This window comes from Phascolarctos cinereus, unplaced genomic scaffold (assembly GCF_003287225.1).
Source record: "Phascolarctos cinereus isolate Bilbo 61053 unplaced genomic scaffold, phaCin_HiC Scaffold_726;HRSCAF=1367, whole genome shotgun sequence".
Taxonomy (NCBI): Eukaryota; Metazoa; Chordata; class Mammalia; order Diprotodontia; family Phascolarctidae; genus Phascolarctos; species Phascolarctos cinereus.
Genome location: NW_027556098.1, coordinates 47,158,275 through 47,184,968, shown reverse-complemented (window position 1 = coordinate 47,184,968; position 26,694 = coordinate 47,158,275). Strand labels below are relative to the sequence as shown.

Sequence of the window (26,694 nt, the reverse complement as noted above, 5' to 3'; positions counted from 1 at the left end):
TGGTACTGTTAATAATGAGCCCATCCCCTCTTTACTTCTCCACAAGACTGACCCCATTATTATTCCCGCTTTATCTCATATCTTCATTATCTCTTCCTCTCTAGTGGCTCCTTCCCTCTTTCCTATACCGATGTGGCTCCATATTTAAAAGTCCTTCACTTGATCCTGCCATCCCCACTAGCTATCATCCTGTATCTCTCCTTCCTTTTTTCTGGCTGAACCACTTGAGAAAGCCATCCACGCGAGATGCCTCTACTCCCTTTTCTCCCATTTACTTCTAAACCCTCTGCAATCTGGCTTCAGTTTCCTTCATTTTACTGAAAATGTCATCTCCAAAGTAAATAATGTTCTAAATCTATAAGCCTTTTTTCAGTCTTCATCATTCTTGACCTCTCTGCAACCTTTAACAATGTTCATCACCCTCTTCTACTTTATTCTCTCATCTCTCAAGTTTTTTGTGAAACCACTTAACTCCTGGTATGCCTCCAGCCTATCTCACCACTCCTTCCCCATCTCTTTTGCTGTTCCTTCATCTGTTACTCTCATTAATCATAGATGTCCCCTAAGACTCTGTCCTTCCCCCCTTTCTCTATATACTGTATTTTTTGGTCAATTCCTATGGGTTTATTTATCATCTCTCTGCACATAATTCCCAGGTTTATATAGCATCACCAACTACCTTTTGGACATCTGGAATTGAATGTCTCATGGGCATCTCAAATTTAACATATCCAAAGCAAAAGTAATCATCTTTCTCTGAAAGCTGCCTCTTCCCAACTTTCCTATTACTGTTGAGGGCACCACCGTGTTCTGTTACGTCATGATCAAATACAAACTCCAAATATGTGTATATGTAAGACCCTCCCCTCCCTCATCTTTATGGCTTAGGTTCCCTGACTTTCTTCAAAACTCACCTCAAATCCACCTCCTCCAGAAGGCTTTTCATATTTCCTCCCAAGTGCTAATGCCTTCCCCTCACAGAATCCCATCCATCTAGATACATAAATTGATCTCTGTATTACAGTTTTATAACATACAATTACATAAATAATTACATGTGTGTATATGTATACAGATGTGATTATTTGTGTAATTTATATCTAGATATAGATATATCTTGTATCTGTCTAGCAGTTTACATGGTATTTTCCCATTAGCATGTAATCTTCTTGAAGGAAGAGACTGTTTTGGGGTTTGTTTTTTTTTCCTTTCTCTGCGTCCCCAGCACTTATCCGATGCCTGGCACATAGTAAATACTTAATTTTTTTTTAATTTTTTTTTTAAATAGTGAATCCACTCCTTCTAGAAGGGACCTGAAATTTGAGATTGCTGTCAGAATAAGACTCTGACATACTGGTGAATATTACCTTTCCCACAGGGCTACACATAGTCTCTAAGAGATACGTAGTGCTTCCCTGTGGTTCCCCTGAAAACTAAACATTTTTGGAGCTACTGAGCAAGCAATTCCATTTCCCAGAACATCTTCACGGTCCAAGAACATGCACTGGATTTTCTCTCCAAGTAGTCTTTTTTGGCAGTAATTAAAATTTTGGAAACGTCTAAGCTTGTCTTAACATGTCTGCTTCTTCCATGTGCTTCTGGAGGAAATGACTCAGTGCTGTATTTGCTATCATTTTTTAAGCTGAAGAAATCCACTGTCGTATTTCTGGCACCCGACCTGTATTCACAAAATAGAAAAGCAGGGGCTCAGAAAATAGAAAAGTAGAGGCGGCCAGCAACCTGAGGTCCAGAAGCTCTCCCCTCAGGGCTTCTGGGAAAATACTTGCAACTCACCTTGAACTTCTGCTACAAATCACCATTAACTGCTCCCTGAGGGAAGATACTGCTTAAGAATAGACTGTCTCCTCCTCTATCCTAAATACTCATCCACATAGCAGTGCTGCAATTTGTCTTCTCAAGGTGGAAAGAAAGTGAGAGAGACCAAGGAAGAAGAGAGGGAGAGGAAGGATGAGAGAAAAAATGGGGGAAAAGGAGAGTGAATTAGTCTGTGTAGGATGGACTACCATGTAGGGTGACCAATTTTCATTTTGCCACTGGACAAGAAGCAATCTCTCCCTCCTTTCTAGAACCCAAACACTCACATTTGTGGGAGATTCTTTAAATGTTTCTAAGCAAAGTTTCCTTCCCAGGAATCTCATCACATTGACATGGATCATCCTTCTTGGAAAAATTGTATTCTAAAATACTATGTGATTATTTATTCCTACCAAGCCTATGAATGAACACAGGGAAGCATAGCTGGATTGACAACAATTTTGCTTATCCTGCATTAGACATAGAACTTGATTTCTAAGTCTCTCTGTCTCTCTCTCTCTCTCTCTCTCTCTCTCTCATTTAAGATTGCACCTACATCTGACAGTGACTTTGGAAGGTATAACTGCACTGCCACAAACCGAATTGGAACAAGATTTCAGGAATATATTCTTGCTTTGGCTGGTGAGTATAGTATTTATGCTAATTTTATACAGTGTTATATACTTACATGTAAATAATATTAAAGCTTAATTGTGTCTTTTTGTAATAATGTAATTATCCTCACTAATAATATGTTACAACCGAATCTTATGAGACCAGGAATATTCCAAACTTTAGCCCCTATTATAAGGGCTACTTATATACCATTTTCTGTAATATGGCTAAATGGACAACTAAATTTTTTAATCAAATATTTTAAATACATAAAAATGCAATCCACTTATGTAATAATTATTTAATGTTTGTAATAAATATTTAATAATAATTTAAAGAAAGCATATACTCAATTCTTCAGTAAATACTTCACTTTTTAATCTTTATAAATATTTTTATTATATAGACATTTCATTTGTTTCTAAAGCATTCTTGATTTGCAAAAGTTTAGGGGTTTTTTTAAAAGGAAGACATGCAAGTTCTGTCTGACTTTTGAAGCCCAAAAACTAATATATACATCTACATAATATGAAAATTCATTATTATTATTATTGTTGTTGTTATTAGCTATCTAGATATTTATAAATATAAATTTGTTAAGTCTCTGAATATTTCAATGAATTAGTTTCTTTGAATCTTCTCAGGCCTTTCTTTAATATTTAACATTAATTGTTGCAAGAAAGTCAAACAGAAGAATGTTTTCAAATTTAGAACTCAGATAATAAATAACCATGAATTACTTTCCTACACCTCTGCCTCACTACTATTGTACACTAAGTTTGAATCTACCCTTCCCAGGGATGCTGTATGTATTAGTAGGAATGTATTCTCATGGGAGGAATATTTTATGGTTAGCAGCTCTTACTATTATACCATATTAGTAAATGCCTTTGCTAAGTGTTATTTAAGATTACCAGATGATCATTAATGGGCTGCAGCCGTGGAGCCATAATATTGGGAGTAGTCACCCACATGGTTATCTCTAAAACCTGAAAGTAGTTGCCCTGCCCATTGCTCAATCCTAAATAGACAGGAGAATACAAGAGCAAGTTAGGAGAGCATCACAGAGGGAAAGTTATATAGGACCATATGATTTAAAAGTGGAGAATACCTTAAAGATTATTTGAACCTAACTGAAAGAAATGTAAGCCCAGAATGTTACATGACTCACTCTTACTAAGCCATAGGGCTAACCCTATTACTCCCCACTTAAAAAAAAAAAACGCAGATCCTCTGACTTCAAAATGAGTGTTCTTCCTTTCATCCCCTCCAATCTGATCTTTTAAATGGCTGGATTTTATCTTTATCCTTATTAATTTTTTTTCTGGAATCCCCTCACTCATCAATCGTTACACATCCCCTAATCTTACTTGTCCCAAATATGTGTTTTACTGTCGCTATGTCTTTTAGTTTTTTATTCCTTTCTGTTCTCCCATACCATCAATCATTTTCTTTCCTCACCTTCCTCCCTCCTGAATCTTTAACCCTATTATCAGTCGTTTCCTAATATCCTCTCATTGGCCCTTTAATTCCCATACTTTTGACTACTTCTTCCACTTCTCCCCACCACCCTCACTAACCCTTAACTGTACTCATACCATCCACTTCTTCATTTCTTGTTCCCAAGCTACCATGTAGGGCTATAAGAAATCATGAAATTGGACTAACTGAATCCACAGCAGATTTATGATACCTAATCAATTGGGTCTTTATTGAAATACAGTAAATACTTTTTTAAAAAAAAAGCTTTATTAATCTATTTTGGTTTTTTCCTACATAACTTTAGTTTCCCTCGACATCCCTCCCCCCCATATAACAAATATTTTAAGGCAAAAAAAGGGAAAAAATGAACACAACTGACCCCGATGTTCAAAACTTGTCGACCTCTCACCTCTACAAAGAGGTGGAGTGGGAGTACCTTCTCATATGTCTATTCTTTTGAGCCATGTTTGTCCTTTATAACTTTATAACACTCATGTTTAACTTTTTCCTGTGTGGTTGTTCTTTCTGTTTACATTATCATAGTCATTGTGTATACATTTTACTGGGGCTCTGCTTACTTTAAACTACATCAGTTCATGTAGATCTTTCCATGTTTTTTTTATTTATCGCATACATTATTTCTTACAGCACAGAAATATTCTATTACATTCATATGCCACAATTTATTTAGCCATTTTATTCATTCCTTAAAGGTTCTAATACTCTCTTCATAACTGCTATTCCAGATCTTTCCTCAGGCCCCCAGCCTCTTTCTCTTTACCTTCACTATTAGCAAATGATATTCCTTTGCCCTTTACTGAGAATATTGAAGCCATCTCTGAAATCTTTCAATTTCTCTCAACCCCTTCTCTAAACCTCTCAGTGACTTCAACCTCTATTTCTCCTCATTCCTAGAGAAGATATTTTTTTTTCTTGTTAAAGCTTGCATCTTTACAGGTACCCCTGATCCCATTTCCTCCTGTCTCCTTCATGACCTTCATTCCCAGTATGTCATAGGCATCTCCCTCCCCACCCCCAACCCCAACTGTGCCATAATTCCTTAAACCTCTTTGGGTTCATCATCTGTTAAAAATCCACTGTTTGGAGACAGTTCATTTTTCTTCTCTGAATTCCCTCCTGAAAAAAGACATACATTATTAATCACATGACATCATAGTAGTGAAATGGACATTTACTTAACAATTCAAGGTAATATGAACAACAGACATTCCTAGCACCCATTCCTAAAATTGCTGGCACACTTCCTATGTGTCTATTGTAAGCATTAGTCAACTTTAAATTACACATTCTAGCAGAAAGAGGACCCCATCAGTCTCATTCTTGCACAGGTCTGTTAAAGAGGCTAATTAATATCTGCAAGTGGTCCCACCAAATCACTTCCCTTTCTTTGACCTGGTAGGATGGACGGTGTTGTTCATCCTAAGGTAGACATACTGGGACAGCTAGGTGGCACAGTGGATAGAGCTCCGGCCCTGAAGTCAGGAGGGCCTGAGTTCAAATCTGGCCTCAGACCAGTCACTTGACACTTACTAACTGTGTGATTCTGGGCAAGTCACTTAACCCCAAATACCTAAAAAAATGGGAAAAAAAACCCAAAAACTAAGTTAGACATACTGAAACTGCTTGTTTTTTGTCACCTGTCACATCACTGCATGCTTTTTTGTTACTGCAGCATAGAATATGAACTACACTGTCTGAAGCTCACTCCCCTTTACTCCCAGCCCAGTGAAATGGGGACAAACCATGAGATAAATTCATTGAATCTCATGCTTTTCACCTGCTTCTCTGCTGCTTATGCTTGCATCTTCAAGATCATCCAGATTCTACCACCATTTTTTTCCTGCCTTTACCATCCCACTTTTCAAAACCTTCTGTGCTTAGAGATTATACTCATGCTGTGTGCTTGCACATAGTTGTAAGACCTCCTTTGCAATGAATGTGGGTCTCTCTGGGCCCCAAAGCATCATTGGGAACATGACAGTCCTCAAGAGAAGTCCTGTTCTAGGTTTGTGGGGCAAATTCCAGGGGCTGGAGGAGGTGTGATTATCAGCCGCCTGTTCCCAACATTTACTGTAGCAGCTAATACACTCCATTGTTTTATTCAATCTTATTTTATTTTGAGTTTTAAATTGTCTTGCTCTCCTCACACCACTCCCCTAACCCACTGAGAAGGTAAGAAATACAAAACCCATTACAAATATGTTGTGCAAAACTAATTTCCACATTAGCCACGTTCTAAAGAAAAGAAAAAGAAAGAACTCTTCTGTTCTCTACCTGGAGGTGGATGGTATTTTTCATCATGAGTCCTTTGGGATTGTGATGGGTCATTGTGTTGATCAGAGTTACCAAGTCTTTCACAGTTGATCATCTTTGCAATGTTGTTGTTACTGTGTAAACTATTCTCCTGTTTCTGTTCACTAAGTCTTCCCAGGTTTTTCTGACACCATCCTCTTTATCATTTCTTCCAGGATGCTGTTGCATCATTTATATGTACTATAACGTATTCATCTATTCCTCAGTTAATGAGCACCCCTTCGTCTGTTGTTCAGTCATTTCAGTCATGTCCGACTCTCTGTGATTCCACTGGGGCTTTCTTGGCAAAGATACTGGAGTGGTTTGCCATTTCCTTCTCTGGCTCATTTTATAGATGAGGAACTGAGGCAAACAGGGTTAAGTGACTTTCCCAGGATCACACAGCTAGTAAGTGTCTGAAGCCAGATTTGAACTCAGGAAGATGAGTCTTATTGACTTCAGGCCCACTTCTGTATACACACTGCATCACCTGGCTGCCCTCCCTTCATCTACCCACTTTTTCATTCCTTTCCTTTCCCTTAGCTTCTTTCCTTTCTTTTTCTCCATTGGGTGAAATATTTTCCTGTACCCAATATGTGTATTCTTCCCTCCTTTGACAAATTTAAGTGAGAGTAAGATTCAAGTATCACCCACTTCATCTCCCACTTACTGAAACACTACATTTCTGTGACATAATCCCTATTCTTCCCCTATCTCTCAATGTATTCCTTTTTCTATTCTCCTTTTAAGATCATCAAAACATAATCGAATTATTCCCAGACCATCTAATTAAACTTTCTCTTTGACCCCTGATGATTCTGGGTTCCAAGGATATGTGTGTGTGTGTGTGTGTATGTGTGTGTGTATGTATGTATACATATACATATATGTGTATATGCATGTATGTATATATAGATATACATATATATATATATATATATAAATCTCCACACATAAGAATGCAAACAGTTTAATCTTATTTAGTCCCTTATGATTGCTTGCTCATATTTGCCTTCATATGTTTCTTTTGTTTTCTATATCTGTATGTTACATTTTCTATTCAGCTCTGGTCTTTTCATCAGGAATGCTTAGTACTCCTCTATTTCATTAAATATCTATTTTTATCTCCCACCATAGTATATTCAGTTTTTCTAGGTAAATTACTCTTGGTTGTAAGCCTACAATGTTTGCCTCTAAAATGTACTTCAAGCTCTTCATTCCTTTATTCTGATGACTGCTAAATCATATGTGACCTTGATTATGGTTCTTTGGTACTTGAATTCTCTCTGCTTGCAGTATTTTTTCTTAGACATTATACCTCTGGATTTTGGATATAATATTCCTGGGAATTTTCACTTTAGAGTTTCTTTCAGTGAGTGACTGGTAGATTTTTTTTCAACTTATGCTTTGCCTTATAGTTGTTAGGGTAAATTTTTTTTTTGGTAGTATTTTTAATTAATTAATTAATTAATTTTTTGTTTTCAACATTCACTTTTATAAGATTTTTAGTTCCAAATTTTCTCCTCCTCTCTCCTCTCCCCCACCTCAAGATAGCACACAATCTATTGTAGGCTATACATATACATTCATATTAAACATATTTTCACATTAGTCAAGTTGTAAAAAAGAGAACCAATGGGAAGAACCACAAGAAAGAAGAAACAAAAAAAGAGTCTGCATTCAGACTCCATAGTTCTTTTTCTAAATGTGAACAGTATTTTCCTTCATTAGTCTTTTGGAGTTGTCTTAGATTAAGTGCAAATTTATTTTATGATTTCTTGAAATATGATGTCTAGGCTTTTTTCTTGTTCATGGCTTTCAAGTGTCTAGTGATGTCTCATGGAGCCATCAGCCTCTATTTGCTCATGTTTTAATATTTCTTGATGTTTTGTAGAGTTATTGCCTTCTATTTGGCTAGTTCTGATTATTTTCTTTGGTAAAGTTTTGTTCCTTTTGTTTCAAGTTGTTAATTCTCTTTTCTGTATGTTCCTCTACCACTCTTATTTAGTTCTTAAAATTATTTTTAATTCTTCTCTTAACTCTTGCTTTAATTCTTCCAGGAATTCTTTTTGGACTTGTGTACAAACCATATGTTGGATTTTTTTTCAGACTTTGCTCATAGATGTCTGCATATCATTCTCTTCTGGGTTTATGTCTTGGGCTTCCCTGTCACCAAAATAGCTCTCTTTGGTGGGATTCTTTTGTTTGTTCGTTCTCCCAGCCTACTTTTTCACCTCAGACATGATATTAGCTCCAGGGTCTCTGCACTTTTGGGGAGGGAATGTCTGGCCTGAGCTTCTAACCTCTTGCTTCCTTTTGCTGTTTTCAAAGCTTAGGTTATGTTCCTTCAAGCTCAGTGCTCCCAAATTGGTATGATTCAGAGTGAAGTCCGCTTACTGTCTTCCTGAGCTCTGCATGTTCCTAATCCAAGTTTGGATCTGAATAAGACCTCATTTACCTTGTTCTAGGTTAGGAGTTTCAGTAGACTTGCTGGACTCAGCCACTATTTGCCTAATGGGAGGATCTGCAGATTCAGAGAGATTGAACTTCATTCTTCCCTTTGGTCTGGGACTTCTGGTTATTCCATTGTAGGTTTTAGCCTGGTCTAGAGTCTAGCACCAAGATTCTGCTCCTGTTATCAGAGTCACTCAACTACAGTTTGCTTCCAGTATTATTCCTTATTCACTATACAGCTAGCACCTGCTAGCAACCACTCCTCTCCTCTTCCTAGGTATAGATCTCCACCTACCCCCTCACCCCTACTCCTCAGTCCTACTTAAGACTTAGTGTAGTAGGAGATAAAGCTGCCAGATGGCATTCATTCCTGTACCCTGAGCTATTTAGGGATCTGTCTGGGTTCTCTTCTTCCCGTCTGCTTCTTTCCCTAGTGCCTAACCACAGATCTCTTTCAGTACTTGAGTGGTGGAAAGCTCCATATACCGCATACTTCTGGCCAGACCCAATCCCAAGGGTCTGCAAATCTGTCTGTTTTCCTAAACCAATTGGGGCTGGAAAAAATGATTTATTGTGACTTTTTCTTGGATTCTCCAATCAGAATTCGGTTTCATGTGTTTTCTAGATCTTTGTGAAGGAGGTTTAGTGCTGGAACTAGAATGTATCCTGTCATGGGCTCTTTCAAAAAATACAGGTGCAGAGATATATGAGTGATACACTCAAGAGTGTTATCTTTACTTGATAGTGTCATTGTATATACTAAAAGATATTAACAATGATGGGAATTATGCAGACATGAAGAGCCACTCAACTTCCACCTGAGGAGTATTCCTTTCACAAACTTCTAAAGATTTAATTCCAGGTCTATAAACAGCAAGTGCTACAAAATTAATACATAAGAGTGCTTGAAAAAGTTTACTTAGATAACACCAAGTTTTCCAGGGTACTGTATATTTAGTTAATACTGTTAGGATTCCTGCATAAATCATTGTTGTTTAAAACATTCTTTAGTGCCTTATTACTTAAGTGTATCTGTGACTTCATCAGTTTGTTTACTTCAGTGGTTCTTATTGCAAACCTATCTATATCTTCTTGTCCTGTGAGATTCTTTTCCTCCAACAAATCAGGATTTCTCTATAAGAAAAGATTCACCTGCAAGTAAAGGTTTGGAAAACAGGAAAATCACATGCTAATAATTATAATAAAATGAATGTTGTTTTAGGTTGTAGGAGACTTGTAGTCTCATATCAACCAGTAAATATACATTAAGTACTTACTATATGCCAGGTACTGTGCTAAGCACCGGGGATAGTAATAAAAAGCAATAAAAAGCAAAAGCAGCCCTTATTGTGAAGGAGCTTAAAATTTTTTCTCATTGAGAAAATGAGTCAGAATATACAAGACAAAAATTATCTAAGGGTTCGTTGATTAGGTAATGCTGTGAATCAGCAATAATTGCAGTTTTATTATGCTGAGAGCTCAAGCTACACTGGAAAGTTGTATTACTTAGTGAGCCCAGAGCATTCGTTTCAGCAGCTTCAGAATGTGAATACGTAAGCAGGATGGAAACATTGGAATTTTACAGAAAGCAGAACAGAGGAAGATGAAGATATACATGTCAGGAAACAAGTAACAGAAAGGGAAGATAAGGAAGGTCAGGAAAGCTTGGTCAAAGCTGTAGGTCAAGCTGGCCTATACTGGAGCAGAAGTTAATGCCTAAATTTGATTTTGCAGACCAGCAGTATATGTGACCTGCTGCTTGAAGCAGTGTCAAGAAGCTCGAAATAAAGGCTGGGGCACAGTTTTTCTTAGCACAGTGGTGGCAAAAAGCCTGAGGCATAGTTTTTCTTAGCACAGCGGTGGCAAGAAGCCTGTCCTATAGATTATCTTGAGAGTCCTTTTCACATAGAAATTTCTGTGAGTCTAGCATTCCATTACTTTCAGCATTCATATGGTAATTTGTAAAAGGTTTAACAAAATTCTATTTCTATACCAAAATCCCATTTTATTTTTGGATGTGCTCATCTCCAAGATTTGAATGATTATATACCGCCTCATTGCCAGCCTCCTCAGGTGAGGAGAAGACTATCCTCCTCCTGGGAGCAGCGTGCCCCACTCAGGGAAGGTGGCAAGGCTGGGTGTCTTCCATTTGCCCCAAAGGACTTCCCCTGGCACAGGGATTATGCCACTCCTTTCTCTCACCTCATTGCCAGCCTCTGCAGGTGAGAAGATGACCCACATAGTCCTCTGAGCATGCACCTTGTGCTCCCATCCCATGCTGCGACCAGCACATCCTCCTGAGGGAAGGCAGCAAGGAACAAGCGTCCATCTGCCCCAAAACAATGACTTCCCTCTGTGCCAGCACAAGGCAGCTTCTCCCTCATGCTGCCAACATGATCTCCCAACCAGGATATGAAGAACTTCCAGGGCAAAGAGGAGCAGCCTGCCCTTTGATCTCAGACCTTCTATCTGCTGCTGTACCTGTCCCATGAGAAAAGAAGAAAAGGAAAATTGCTGTGCGGGTTTGACTTCTGTCTCTTGGTGCATCCTTTTCCTGCCTCATCTACCCTTCAGAGGGAAGAGCGGTGAAGCAAGGCTTTCCATCAAACAGTCTGACCATGTACCCCCCGTCTCATATAGCACTTGATTCTGGCCTGATCTCCAACCTCCTTTTGGAAGAGAGGCACCCTCCCTACGTTGATGAACATTCTCACACTTGGCAATGCCCTTCACATCCTAGTTATTCCTAGATCATCGTACAAAGCAAATTCCCTACCCCTCACCATCTGATTTCTTATTCCCATCCTCCTCATCCTTCCCACCCCAAAGTTTCAAGCAAACACTGTGTCTTCTGGAATGCCCATTCACTGTTCCCAACAAACTTCTATTTATCCTAAATTCTTTGCTCTCCCACTCCTTCCATCTTCTAACTGTAACTGAAGCCTGACTCTCCCCTGATGACACGGGCTCCACAGCCACCCTTCTCCTGTACTGGCTACCCCTTCACTCATTCCCCTTGACTGACTGGTAGAGGGAGGGGATTTGGGATTTTCCTTCCTCTCCGTTGCCTCTACCAGTTTCTCCCCCATCTTCATCACTCAGTAACCTCTCCTCTATTGTGCTTAGGTCTAGATGCCTTGGTCGTGTCCCTTCCAATACAGGGCAACACATAGTTCATAATTTTTCTGTCCTCCTCAACTCCTGCCCTCATACTAGGGTGCTTCAGCATACATATTGACTCTCCCTCAAACAGCCCAACCACTCAGTTCCTCAACCTACTCACCTCCCATGAACTACTCCTCCACCCCACCTCAGCCACATACATAGATGGTCACTCTTGATCTTGTCATTACCCATAAATGTACCATCTCCACATTAAGAATTGTGAAATTCTGTTATCAGACCATAGCATATTGGCTTTTCATCTCTCCCTCTGCCTTCTTTACAAAATCTTAATCTTTGTCCATACCATAGCCTCCAATCCTTGACCCTTAAGTTTTCTCCCAGGCCATCTCCCTTGTCCTAGACATTCTTTCCTCCTTTCCCCCTTCTTGGTGAAGCAATTCAACTCTCCACTGTCCACCTCTCTTGATTTCTTATCCCCCTTGTCATATTGCCATTTATACCCTACCAAGCATCAGCCTTAGATCAGCCCACCATTTATTGCTTTTATTCCTAAATTATGTTGCTGAACTAAGGTAGAGAAAATAATGCAGTGATTCTTCCTGAGTCTACAAATTTATGTTATCTCACTTCAACTGGGTACTCGCTGCCACTAGGTAATCCTTCCATTCCTCCCTTATCAACTAACTATCTCTCTCTCTACAGCAGCTCTACCAAACCTTTCTGTCCATCCTGAAATCTACCATAGCTCCCCTTCTCTCCACCCTCCCAGCTAAGAATTTTACTTCATATTTTATGGGGAAAAAAATTGAGGCCATTCACCATGAACTCCCTCTTCTCACATCCTCCTCATCTCTTATCATTCAGAAGCTTTCACCTCAGTCTCATATGATGAATTAGCCTTCATAAGGCTAACCCGTCCGCCTACTCAAGTGATCCCATTCCATCCTGTCTCCTCTAATAGATTATCCCCTTTGTTATCTCCCTTTCTGTCATTTATTTTCAATTTCTTCCTCTCTCCTGGCTCATTCTCTAATTCCTACAAACATATTCATGTCTCTCCCATCCTGAAAAAGTTTTCACTTGACCCTTCCATGTCCACTATTATCCTATATAATTTCTCCCCCTTTGTAGCTAAACTCCCCAAATGCTGTCTACAGTGGGTGCCATCACTTTCTCTCCTCTCTGTCTTCTTAACTACTTATAGTCCAGCTTCCAGCTTCATCATTCCACTGAAACTGCTCTCTCCAAAATTACCAGTGATCTCTTAGTTACCAAATCCTGTGACTTTTTCTTTTTGTTTCTTTCTTTTTTTTTTTTTTGGCCAGGCAGTGGGGTTAAGTGACTTGCCTAGGGTCACACAGCTAGTAAGTGTCAAGTGTCTGAGGCCGGATTTGAAACTCAGGTCCTCCTGACTCCAGGGCCAGTGCCCCTGTGACTTTTTCTCAGTTCTTATTCTCATCAACCTTTCTGCAGCCTTTGACACTGTTGATCACTCTTTCCTCCTGCTACTCTCTTCTCTCTAGGTTTTGGGGACACCACTCTCTCCTGATTCTCTTTTACCTTTCAGGTCATTTCTCAATCTTCTTTGCTAGATCCTCATCCAGATCACACCCTCTAAATGTAGGTAGCCCTCAGGGTTCTGTCCTGGGAACTATTCTCTTCTTCTCTCTACTACTTCATTCAGTGATTTAATTATCATTTCTGTACTGGTGATTCTCAGATCTACCTGCCCTGACCTAACCTCTCAGCTGACCTCCAATCTTACGTCTCCAGCTGTCTTTCAGATATCTCAAACTGAATGTCCAGTAGACATCTTAAATTCAATGTGTCCAAGACTGAACTCATTGTTTTCCTCCTAAACCCTTCCTACCTGTTACCTTCCCTGTTACTGTAGAGGGCTATCCTCCCAGTCCCTCAGGTTGTCATCCTCCACTCTTCACTATCTGTCACCACCCTCATATCCAATCTGTTGACAAAGCCTGTTGATTTCACTTTTCCAACAACTTTCAAAAATGGCCCTTTTTCTCCTCTAGCACCACCACCACCACTCTAGTGCAGGCCCTCATCACCTCATACCTGGACTATTGCAGTAGCTTTCTGGTGCGTTTGCCTGCCTCAACTCTCCATCCAACTTTAGTCCATTCTCCACTGAGCCATCAAAGTGATTTATCTAAAGAGCAGGCTGACCATATCACACACCTACTCAGTAAACTACACTGGCTCCTCATCACCTCCAGGAGCAAATAAAAAATGCTTTATTTGACATTCAAAACCCTTCATGACCTACCCCCCTTCTACCTACCCACTCTTTTTACACTTTGCTCCTTAATACGCACTTTTCAATCCAAAGATGCCTTGATGTTCTGTGAGCAAGACACTCCTGGCTCTGGATATTTTCTCTGGCTGTCCTCCATGCCTGGAAATCTTTTCCTTCTCAACTCTGCCTTCTGAATTTCCTGGCTTCTGTAACTGAAATTCCATCTTTTACTGAAAACCTTTCCCAACCCCTTTTTTTTTGCATGTTGTCTCTCCCATTAGATTGTGAGCTTCTTGAGGGCAGGGTCTATCTTTTACCTCTTTTTGTATCCCTAGCACTTAGCACAGTGCCTGGCACATAGTAGATACTTAATACATGTTTATTGATTGATTGGTTGATTGGCAAAACAAAGGAAGAATAATCACAAAAAAAATTTTTAGCTTTATATTATTTCCAGCAAGGATGTTTCAAAAAGAAATTCCAAAAACATAAAGTTATAATACACTTTAAAATTCAAATCCACCTACTGAATGCAATCTTACTGAAAGAAAATATAAGAATAATTTTTAAAATGATCTGCAGAAAAATTTATATACATATTTGCTTATACATTTATTTTTTTTTCTTTTGGACATGGCTAATGTGGAAAATTGTTTTGCTTATCTGTACATGTATGTAACTGGGGTTTAGTTTTTTCATTCTTTCTCAATTGAATGGGAGGAGGCAGAATGGGAGGGGAAGAAGACTTATTTCTGCTGACTGAAAAAAACTGTTAAGAAAGATGATCTGAATCCAGCGTATATAAGATTGTAGAGAAAAAAAAATAGCAATTTTAGAATTTTAACCTGTGCAGATTTACTAGACTTATTGCTTATATTTTGGTATGTTTTTATTGAAATAGATATGGACATAATTACTTGTTAATCTTCAACACAAATTCATTGGACATAAAAAAAATACAATATAAGAAAGATCTCAGATTTTTCTTTTTCAGGATTTAGATATTATGTAGGAAATAAAGTAATGAATATTTCTATTTGTACTATATTAATGAGTCTTTTTTTATAAATAAGTGTATTAAAGTCAAACCATCTCAGCTGAATGTTTATTTCAAATGAACATCAAATAAATGAAACTGTCTTTTAAATTTCATATTTTGATTTTCTGAAGAATAATAAATTATTTTTTATAAACTTTAAAAGACCGTGTAAATTTCTATGAACAAAAAAAAAATTGAATTTTAGAATTGTACTACTGTTTCAAATATTTATTCAGTAACCATGCCCTCACCCGGAAATAGACCTTTTCAGAATTCTTCCAAATAATTGAAATAATGAAAACATCATCTGATTTTAAAATGACAATGGAAACCCAAATCAATAAAATGAAGTTTGGTTTTGCATTGGTTTAATGCTGTTGTGTTACCAGGGAGTTAAAGGATGGCTTTCTCACTTTTGATCTCCTATTACTCAAAGAGAATATCTAGCTAACTACGCACTTTTGAAGGTCATATCTGTTAAACTACCTGAATAAGAATTTTTTATTATTTGTGTTATTAAATATCCTGTAAGTTTTAGTGCTGGTTTTTCTCAGTTTACTTTTTCTGTTTCCCTTGTTTTTATTCCCTTATAGATGTGCCATCTAGTCCCTATGAAGTAAAAATTATAGAGTTGTCACAAACTGTTGCCAAAGTTTCTTTTAACAAACCAGACTCTCATGGTGGTGTGCCTATTCATCACTATCAACTGGATGTAAAAGAAGTGGCTTCAGAAACATGGAAAGTATTTCGTTCCCATGGAATTTCAAGTGAGTCAAACAAATCTGGAATCCTATTTACTAGTTCAAGATATCTTTAAGTACAAAGTCAGTTCTTATTTTTATTTCATCTGTTACATTTCACATTTCAAAAGAATGGGAATAAAAGTTTCACTACTCTAAACTGAGTGAACGAAACTTTGGAAAAAATTATAGGAAGTTTAAATGAAGTCACTTGATCCACAGTAATGACTTCTATAAAGAGTGCTTCAGAAATTTAAAAAAAGATAAATCACTAAATACCCAAATCAGGGAAACTATGCTAATTTTATTATCAATATCTCTAAACCTAAGTTTGTTTTGAGGCAAATGTTTGAAGCATTGTTTAACACTGATTACCCTGGACACCCCATTGCCTGAAGACCAAATATGTCACGTCTCACCTCTTCTCCAGGGTTCTCTGGTACCTTTAATGATATTGGGGAAGGAGTGTCTAGGCTCTCTGGGGCGTGTGAGGGTGGTATCAATTTCCCTCTTTATGTTTAGCCACTAACAGATTGGCTTTTACAAGGAGATAATTTACTTCAAAGGTACAGATCATTCTTACTTTATGTAAGTGGACCATTCTGCAGATCTCTACATAAAGCAATTTTTACATAATATGATTTTTTTTTCCTTTTTGGCTAGGCAGTGGGGTTAAGTGACTTGACCAGGGTCACACAGCTAGTAAGTGTCATGTGTCTGAGGCCAGATTTGAACTCGGGTGTTCCTGAATCCAGGGCCAGTGCTCTATCCACTGCGCCACCTAGCTGCCCCCATAATGTGATTTTTGTGTGTTCGTTCTTTTTCTTTTACTGGGAAGAGGGGGGTTTGGGGGTTTGGGGTTTTTTTGGGGGTTGGGAAGCTGTGGAGCGCTGAGCCAAGGTACAGGAGCAGAGAGAGAGAGAGAGAGAGAGAGAGGAGAGAGAGAGAGAGAGAGAGAGCGCGCGCGCATAGTATTGTTCAGTAAAGTTAACAATAGGTGGGTTTCTTTGGAATAGAGATTTCGTTCAGAATTCTTTATGTAAAGTCAAATTTGCATATTGAGAATTTACATAAAGTTAGAACTGTCTGTACAATCACAAGCATACATATTTATTCCAAAACATGTGGGAGGCATAATCCCTCTTGCCCCCGTATCACCTCAGTCTCTGAGGAGGGGAAGAGGATTAGGTTCATGGTTTAACTTGGTATCTATTGGGAGCCTAATCCCAAATTCAAACTCCAAAACCCTCTCAGGTTTGAGTCCCAGGCACCTTGGCTTCTCTAGGCTTCCATGCCAGGCTAACTATCTATAAAATCCTGCCTGGAATCTTGGCTCTAAGTTTGCCGTGGCTTGAACTCCCAGGTTTGGTAGGGATTGCTACCAGCACCTAAAACTGAGAAGGACAAATGAAATAAAACAGAAACAGAAAAACCACAGGCTTGTTTTCAAAGCCAGAGTGAAAGAGAACGCTGGGAGTCATCTCCCTATCTGGTTCAATTTATGGAGCCCACACCATTGGTGAATTGTACTCTTTACCCTCTGGATGCTGTAGGGAAAAGCACAGCAAAGAGCATGCAGCAGAAAAAGGCTGTCCCTCTGGCCCTTTTTTAAAGAAACATCTGTCCCAGCTATGTAGCCAATCAAAGCAGTTCCTTCCACCCAAGTGGCAGGGGAAATGAGAGATGGAGGGTGAAGCAATCTGGTCATGCACAGATAAGTCACCTTATAATTGCATAAATGTGAGCTGTAATCAATTAAATTTGACTTATGAATATAGTTTAACATGTATGCTTTATATTTATGTATGTATATATGTGTCACTGACATATAAAATTGTAGTGCAAGGAAATTTAGATGAAAATCATCATCCCACAGAGATAATTTTAACAAACTTTATTGCTAGCCACAAGGGTAAGAGAATAGCAACTGCTAGTAGGGACAGTCTAAGTGTTTGACCTCCATGCCCATAGTGGGCAGCACACTGGTGTGGGAGGAGTCAGGGGGTCCAAAGGCATCTGTGTTCCAGTTGAAAACCCAGAACTTCTCAGGCTTCAAACTTACATATCATTTGAGACAAAGAAGTAATGGGAAACATCCCCTTCTCTCCTCTGATACTGCCACCATCTTACTACAAGCCCTTATCACCTTACATCTGGACTATGGCAATAAACTGCAGGTAGATCCACTGTCTCTCCCCACTTCAGTCCATCTTCACCTCAGCTACCAAAGAGATTTTCCTAAATCACACATCTGATCATGTCACTTCCCTGTTCAATAAACTCCGAGGGCTGCTTCCTCTCACCTCTTGGATCAGATACAAAATCTGTTTGGAATTTAAAGCCCTTTATAACCTAGTGCCTTTTCCCCCACCTTTCCAGCCTTTTTACACCTTACACAGCCCACCCCACACTCCCATGTACTCTTTGCTGGCCTCTATCTCTCTACCCCAGGAATTTTCATGTGTGGAATGCTCTTCTTCATCTTTGACTCCTGGCTTCCCTAGTTCCTTCAAGTCTCAGCTGAAATCCCACCTACATGAAGCCTCTCCCAATCCCTATTAATTCTAATGCCTTCCCTCTGTTATTTTTCCTGCATATAGCATATTTGTACATATTTTTACTCGTTTCTCCCATTTGATTATAAACTCCTCAAGGTCAGGGATGACTTTTGCCTCTTTTGAATCCCCACACTTAGCATAGTTCCTGGCCCATAATAGACATTTAATAAATAACTATTGATGGACTGACAATTTTCTAAATTACCTAGTAAGGAAGGAGAAATATGGAGCAAGGAAATGGGGGACTTAACCTTAAATACTATTCTATCAAGAGGCTCGTCTCTAGGTTTATTATCCTAGGCATACTTGCATCCTAGGAGGCTAGGGCTATACTAGGCAAACCAGTTTTCACACTGCTAAAAAAAACATGAAGAGACTGGAAGCCTTAATATACTTTTGTAAAAGGAGGTGTCCCTGACAGATGAACCTTGATTGGTGAATAATTAATGAGGGTGTGGGCTAAAAGTCTTCAGTTCTTCCTCCTGAGAATGTGACTTGATCTTGAGACCTAGCTGCCTCCAGCAATCTGGACAAAGGAATCTATCTCTACCTAAACAACTCTGGTTGGTTTTCTTCTTCAAGAGCTGGATCACTCTAAACTCCAGTGGAGGGGTATAAGGGCATGAGCTCATTGTTTTGGGACAGGAATTTATCTAGATTAGATTCTGTTTACACTCTAAATAGAAGTAAGGTCTCCTAGTTGCATGAGGGTCTTGCCCAAAATCTAAGAGCATGTTCTTACAGGATTTAGGCAGTCTCATCTATCAGACTTGTCTTTCAGAGACTGGTTGACTGACCTATAGGAGCTGGTCCCTGAATGAGGAAATATTTTTTTTAAAAAAGCCTGGAGGCCAATTTAATAATCAGTCATTAATATGATAGAAAAATAATCACTTCTCTCATTCCCCTCTTTGATTATTTCAAATTTATTTTGAATATATACTTGGCATATGTAATTATTTAATCTTAAAATTTTCACTCTAGCTATTTATTTTGTTGTTTAGTTATTTTCTTTTAGCTGTTCATTCCCCCTTTAGGAGGATGAGATCCTGCTAAGGATAAGAAGATGACCTCTAATACAAAAATGAGTTAATTTAAAAGTTTCCCAAAAAAATTTAATTGTAATAAAAAGTTCTGGGGTGAGATATACAAATACAGTGAGTAATCAGTTTCTAAACAATGCATATCAAATAGGTTGTTTATAATAAAGCATTTCCAATTACCATGTTCAAATGAATGACCGTGAGTAAAAGTAGACATCTCTTTAAGGCAACACAAGATAGACCACAAGCCATTCTTTTAGGATAACTAATTGTGGGGGCAGCTAGGTGGCAAAGAGGATAGATCACCGGCCCTGAAGTCAGGAGGACCTGAGTTCAAATCCGGCCTCAGACCAAAACACTTGATGCTTAACTAGCTGTGTGACCCTGGGCAAGTCACTTAACCCTAATTGCCTCAACAACAACAAAAAAAAAGAAGAAGGAGGAGGACATGAATGTAATGCATCAATACTGGTCCTAAAGGCCCAACACTCAAAATGATTATGAGCAGCCAAGTATATGGAACCAGGTGGGCAGTCTTGTATAGTAAAATGAATTAAGACAGTCCAGCCTTAGCCTTCCCAAGGTCACCTTCCCAACATCATTCCCAGGGGCAGATATCCACTGGCCTCAGATCTCAGATGTCACTCCCATTGGACTATGGGTGTTTTTCCTGAAGCACTCATTTAAAGACACAACAAACCTAAAAATGAAGCTAAGAAAGAATGTTCAGGGTACCAAAAAGTTTTCACCACAAACAGCAAAGTCTCATTTATCACTCTAGGGCTGGACACAATTTTCATCAATACTCTCAAGTTGTTGCAATAAATTGGCTAGCAAATAAAATTAATCAGGCCTTCTAAAAAAAATCACACAAAATATTTTTACTTAACATTCTTTTCTACTAGTATTTCTCTTTCTCAAAAACAGCTTAAAATATCCTGATGTTAAAAGATAATCATTAGGCTTTCATTAAGTACATAGCTGGAAACTTCTAAACTGACCATAGCTATTTCTTATTCAACCCTTAAAGCAAAAACAAATTTTTAAAATTGGTGTTTGTTAAGACTGAGTTGGCTAAAATGCAATTTCAGTACAGACCATTCCAGATATAACTTCAGAATTCACAATAGTCATAAGCTATAAATTCCTAATTACCACAAATGAATTCCTAATTACCATCCCCTTCTCATCAAAAAGTGTTCTCAGTAGGGGAGGAGATTCAGTTTTCTAAATGAAGCAATGCCAAAAATATACCCAGTTAAATTGGCCTTATCATAATAACCCTTAATAACTTAACCAATAATTTTACAATTTTCCTAAGTAATAGCTAATTTTAGACGAAACTTCCTCTTTACTATAGGCAAGTACTTCAGAATATTAATAGTATGTAAATATTTTCCTTTTCTTTTAACAGTTTAGCTCATAATATAGCAACATCTAGATTAGAAAGAAGTTGTGATCCTAATAATATCATAAACAGTATTATGGATTTGAAAAATAAAACAAAACCCATTTCTATTCAAGTTATCTCAATTTAATTAAATGCATCTCTAAATTACCTTACACAGGAAATCGTTCTGAACTTACATAAACTGATCTATGAACCTTCTCATTCTAATTAGATGTGGTAGGTTCTTTCACTTCTGTGTCTTATAGATTAAGCCTTATAGAATTTGTAACGTGTCACCAGAAGAGTTGATATAAACATATAATCATGCCAAACATCTTATCAGATAAAAACAGAAGGAAAAAATATTTTTTCATCATTGTAACCTGAATAAAATACAATACTCTTTACATTAACAGTATGATGAAATGATTTCCAAATTAAAAGAGAATCTATTTTTCTGACTATGTTGGTGTTACCAAGTTTCATAATATATATAACATATACTTAACATAACGTATACTTAATTTTACATTAATAATACTAAGAAATACACATAAAGTTTTATCAGTTTGAATTCATACCTGTTTTTATTAGGTAACTTAAAATGTACTCATATGTTATAAGCCATTGATGTTAAAATCCTCACTCTAAGAGTCCAGTTGAAGGAGTGGTTTTTGGCCCAAGCAAAAAAGACCTAAGGAGTTTGATCTAATCCTGGCAGCGTGTGGTTCTGTTTTCCTCAGGCAGAAACCTTTGAGTTTTCACAGGAGTTAATTAAAGAATTCTCAATTTGAACAATACAAAGAAACATTTAGGGTCCCATTAATAGTCACAGAGCACAATAACCAGTACTTTCACCATATTCAATATTTATATAGTGTTAGATTTACAACATAAGTTTCCTACAAAACATCCTGAAAGGTGGTCAGACAGAAATAACCAGATGCTTATCTAACCTTACTTGTAGGAGACTAAAACAAAAGCTGAAAATCATTCTTAGGACAGTATGATACAATGGTTAGAGACTTTAAAAAATTTTGTAAGAATAAAAATATTTTCCTTTGTAATTTCTAGTTCTTAACTAAAATAAAATCACTGTACTTTAACCTGAGCATGGGGCTAGAGCTTGGAGTCTTAAAATATTGATATCCTGCCCAGTTGTCAATCTACTGCACAAGCAAGCACTCAGTATTACTTTAAATTATTAGCAGGTTTAGTAAGATTTTAGGAATCTGCCTTTCACAGAAGAGGACATTTTAAAAGATTTCTTGCTATGCCAACTTCACAGAAACCCATTATTACTATCTCCTATATTTCTAATGAGTTTTTTAAACATATTTATATCATAATCCAAAAGAATAAGAGTTCACTTTTCTAACAATATTTCTAATACAATGAATATTTAAATTCATGTCAGGCATTATCTTTATACACATTACCAATCACATAACTGGGATAATCTGCCTTAAAACCAAACAGTTGACAAGTTTCCTGATACAGTATAATAACAATTATAAATTCCACTTAAAATGAAACCAGAATAAATTTAATTGCACCTGGATCTATTTCCCAAATAGTATCATATGGAACATCAGTTTATAATATCGGTTATTTGGTATTATATTTAACACAAGGGCTGTTTATTCCAACCATTAAATATTAAGAGATTCACCATTTCCAGCTAATCTACTGCAAAAGATTTTCAAAGTGACTGTAATCTACCCATTTTATCACCCTTTGGAACACCATCTTTATCAAATTTCTTCCAACCCTCTTTAACATTCTGTATTGGCTTACAGATACTGCGCATACTGTTGTTAAATTGATATCTTACTATAGCCGTATTTTCCAGAGCTATTGAGTTGATTTCAACCCAGAGGGTTCTCTTCATTAATCTGCCTATCACAATCATAACCTGCCGCTTGATTAGCTATAATTCAGGTGTTTTCTAGGAGATCAGAAGAGTTCCATTGTACTGCCTGTTCCTTGTCCCAGAAAAAGTTTGTGGAACACATCCTCTCTTAAAGAGAAAACCATTAAGGTGTTTTTAGTGATTACAAACACTTTTAGGAGGCATGCAGTGGTTTATGTTCCTGTTGAAACACAAGAATGGGGTTCTGTCTACTCCCAACCCTGTGAACATATTACAAAAGGCTTGTCTGCCTGATTAACAATAGAGATCTGTTACCTACAGAGATCAACTCAAAGCAGTTTTCCAAATTAAAAAACTTACTCTCTTCTGCTTACTTACTCTTCACTTTTCAGAATCCAGAGAGAGTTAATACTTAATAATTCATAACACACATTTAAAATTTAAATTGATGAAATTCTAAAGTAATTACATTTAAGGCCCCTATAGAAAAACCTTGATCAAAATGAGCCTTAAAAGGACAAAAACTTATTTATGCAGTTTTAAATACATTGGTCTGATGGTGGGGGAGGCAATTTGTAGGGAACACAGTACCATCAGAAAGCAGAAAATTCTAAAATCTGGTTATGAGATCTTGTCCCTGGTTGGAATTTAGGGATAAATTATTCACTAGCTGGTGGTTAAAACCAAAATTCATTCCCACACTTAGTTAGCTTCAGTTAGTCAGAACTTATTAAATTTCTACTGGATAACATATCAATAGAAAATTTATTCAGTTTATAAAATTAGTGAAGGGGGAGAAGGGGAGAAGGGAACCCCTGGAGAAAGGCTGAGATCTTGAGGTCTGGAAAAAAGAAAATCTGTCCTTGAGATCCTTACCTCTCCCTCTTCCTGCATTATTGCTTCTTAGGGAACCCTTAAAGCCATTCCCCTTTTGATTTCTAAGATCTCTTTTTTTCTTAAAATAGATTTGAGTAATGTGACCTTTCCTTCCACAGTAGAAGCACTTTTGAAATGCCCAAGATTATTTAGATATAATTTCCAACATAGCTTGTCCAATAACCTCTCTAATGACCTGTATAGTAACTCCTGAAAAATTGTTTGGGCAGAAACAGGCTGTATAACACTTTGGTCCCTTTCCACAGCTTCCTTTCCTTCACAGACGTAGACAGCAATTCCTTCAATCTGCACTATAGTCATTCTGTGCCAATCTGGGCATTTCTTGTGGAAATACTTCCATATGTCAGACAGGGATTGATTAACAAAATGGGTGCAAATGATCCAGGCATCTCTCAGAATAGAGGAGTCTAGTCTCCCATAAAATTTAGCACTTTTGCAAAGCCTATTGTAAAAATGAGTAAGATTTTCCTCCTCCTCTTGTACTGTCTCTTGAAATCTTTTCCAGTTTGCTGGAGAAGCTGCACAAATAGCCATACCTTCAAATAAAAATTGTCTGGCCTACTGCAGTATGCTGTAATCATCAGGATTATTGGGGTCCCATTGTGGATCTTGTAAAGGCCAATTGGGAATCGCCTCTTTTGTCAGAGCTAACCTATTAGCTGCCTCTATGACTGCTTGTCTTTCACTTGGAAAGAGCAAAGTCACCATTAAGTCAGTTATGCCTTTTTAATCGTTAAAATGATCTATCACTGCTCCTGGATTCTCTTCAGACCTAGGGACATTATTTCTCCATGTGGAGAGATCAGGGGGAGAGAAAGATTTATATCATCTAATAGAAATCACAGTTACCTTTTATTTCAATATTTTCTGTAATTTAAGGGAATCCCTTTGGCTATGCTGTTTTTACTATTATTAGTTTCCATAATTTATAAGAATTCTTAAACTGACCTAAGAATTTCCCTTGTAGTCTACAGCTGAACCACAGTCTACAGAGCCAAGCAGTTTTAAGGTAGTCTATGGGAGGCACAATCCTGTGGTCTTATCTCTTAGCAGCTTAGAGTTGAAGACCATCCCAACTCCTAACCCTCAAAGGTTTGGATTTTACTTCACAGAAGGTCCCAAAAGAAAAATTTCTTCTCTGATTCTACTTTCAAATCTGCAAACTTTTATGAATTGGGGAAAAAGTTCCCTTCTCTGTCAGTCTCTTTATTTTTACCACAATCCAGAGACAGAAAAGAGACATTTTTAAAGTTTTCTCTTTATTCTTGCCCTTTAAACTTTAAACATAGATAACACAACAAAAAGAATGCCTTGAGGCAATGCACAAACAAAAAAAGAATAATAAAGAAACCAAAAAAAAATATGCTTCAATCTGCACTCCATTCATTTTCTTTCTGGAGGTAGATAGCATTTTTCATCATGAGTCCTTTGGAATTGTCTTGGATCCTTGTCTTGATCAGAATAAATAAGTCTTTTACAATTGGTCATCGTTACAATGTTGCTGTTACTGTGTGCAATGTTCTCCTGGTTCTGCTCACTTCACTTTGTATCACTTCATTTAATACTTCCCAGATATTTCTAAAACCAACCGGCTCATTGTTTCCTACAAATAGTATTCCATCACAATCATACACCACAATTTGTTTAGCCAGTCCCTAAATTGATGGGCATCCTTTCAGTTTCCAATTCTTTTCCACCACAAAAATAACTGCTGTAAATATTTTTGTACACATGGGTCTCTTTTTTTTCCTTTTGATCTCTTTGAAATGTAGACTTGGTGGTGGTATTGCTGAGTTAAAGGGTATACACGGTTTTGTAGCCCTTTGGATGTAGTTCCAAATTATTCTCCATAATGGTTGGACCAGTTCACAACTCCACCAACAATGCACATCCCCTCCAGCATTTGTCATTTTCCTTTTCTGTCATGTTAACCAATCTGATAGGCATGAGGTGGTACCTCAGAGTGGTTTTAATTTGCAGTTCTCTAATCAATAGTAATTTAGAGCATTTTTTCATGTGAGTTTTGATAGCTTTGATTTCTTCATCTGAAGCCTACTTGTTCATACCCTTTGATCATTTATCAGTTGGGGAATGACTCTTATTTTTACAAATTTGGCCTAGTTCCCTATATATTTGAGAAATAAGACCTTTATGAGAGAAACTTGTTGTAAATATTTCCCACTTTTCTACTTTCCTTCTAATTATGGCCATGTTTTTGTTTGTGCCAAAACTTTTTAATTTAATACAATCAAAAGGATGCATTTTACTTTTTGTGATCCTCTCTATGTCATTGGTAATAAATTCTTTCCTCATCCATAAATCTGATGGGTACATTTTTCCATGCTCCCCTAATTTACTCATGATATTATCCTTTATATTTAAAACATTTATCTATTTTGACATTATTTTAATATATGGTATGAGATGTTGGTATGTGCCTACTTTCTGCCAAGCTGCTTTACATTTTTCTCAGCAGTTTTTGGCAAATAATAAGTTCTTGCCCCTAAAGCTTGGATCTTTGAGTTTCTCAATCACTAGATTACCATCATCATTTACTAATGTACATTGTACACTTAATTTATTCCACTTAACTGCCACTGTATTTCTTTAGCCAAAAGCAGATTGTTTTGATAATCACCACTTTGTAGTATCATTAGAAATCTGGTACTACCAAACCACCCTCCTTGTTTTTCATTGATTCCCTTGATATTCTTGACCTTTCTTCTTTCCGGATAAATTTTGTTATTATTTTTTCTAGCTCTATAAAATAAATCTTTCATGGTTTCACTGTTATGGTAGTGAATAAATAAATTCATTTAGATAGAATTGTTATTTTTATTATATTGACTTGACCTACCCATGAGCAGTTGGTATTTCTCCAGTTGTTTAGATCTATCTTTATTCATGTGAAAAGTGTTTTGTAATTGTATTTGTAGAATCTCTGGATTTGTCTTGGCAGGTAGACTGCCAGGTATTTTATATTGTCTGTAACTATTTCAAATGGAATTTCTCTTATATCTTCCTGCTATGTTTTGTTGGTAATATATAGAAATGTTGATGAGTTATACGGGTTTATTTTATATCCTGAAATT

At 37.3% G+C, this 26,694-nt stretch overlaps 1 protein-coding gene across 1 annotated transcript in view; it reads left to right on the top strand.

Annotated features, from left to right (window-relative positions):
- Positions 1-26,694, top strand: part of NCAM2 (neural cell adhesion molecule 2) — a 281,382-nt gene that overhangs the window by 173,338 nt on the left and 81,350 nt on the right. The window contains exons 11-12 of the mRNA XM_020996054.2: positions 2,361-2,457; positions 15,695-15,868. Coding sequence (XP_020851713.1) covers positions 2,361-2,457; positions 15,695-15,868 — 271 coding nt within the window. The remainder of the gene's footprint in view (positions 1-2,360; positions 2,458-15,694; positions 15,869-26,694) is intronic.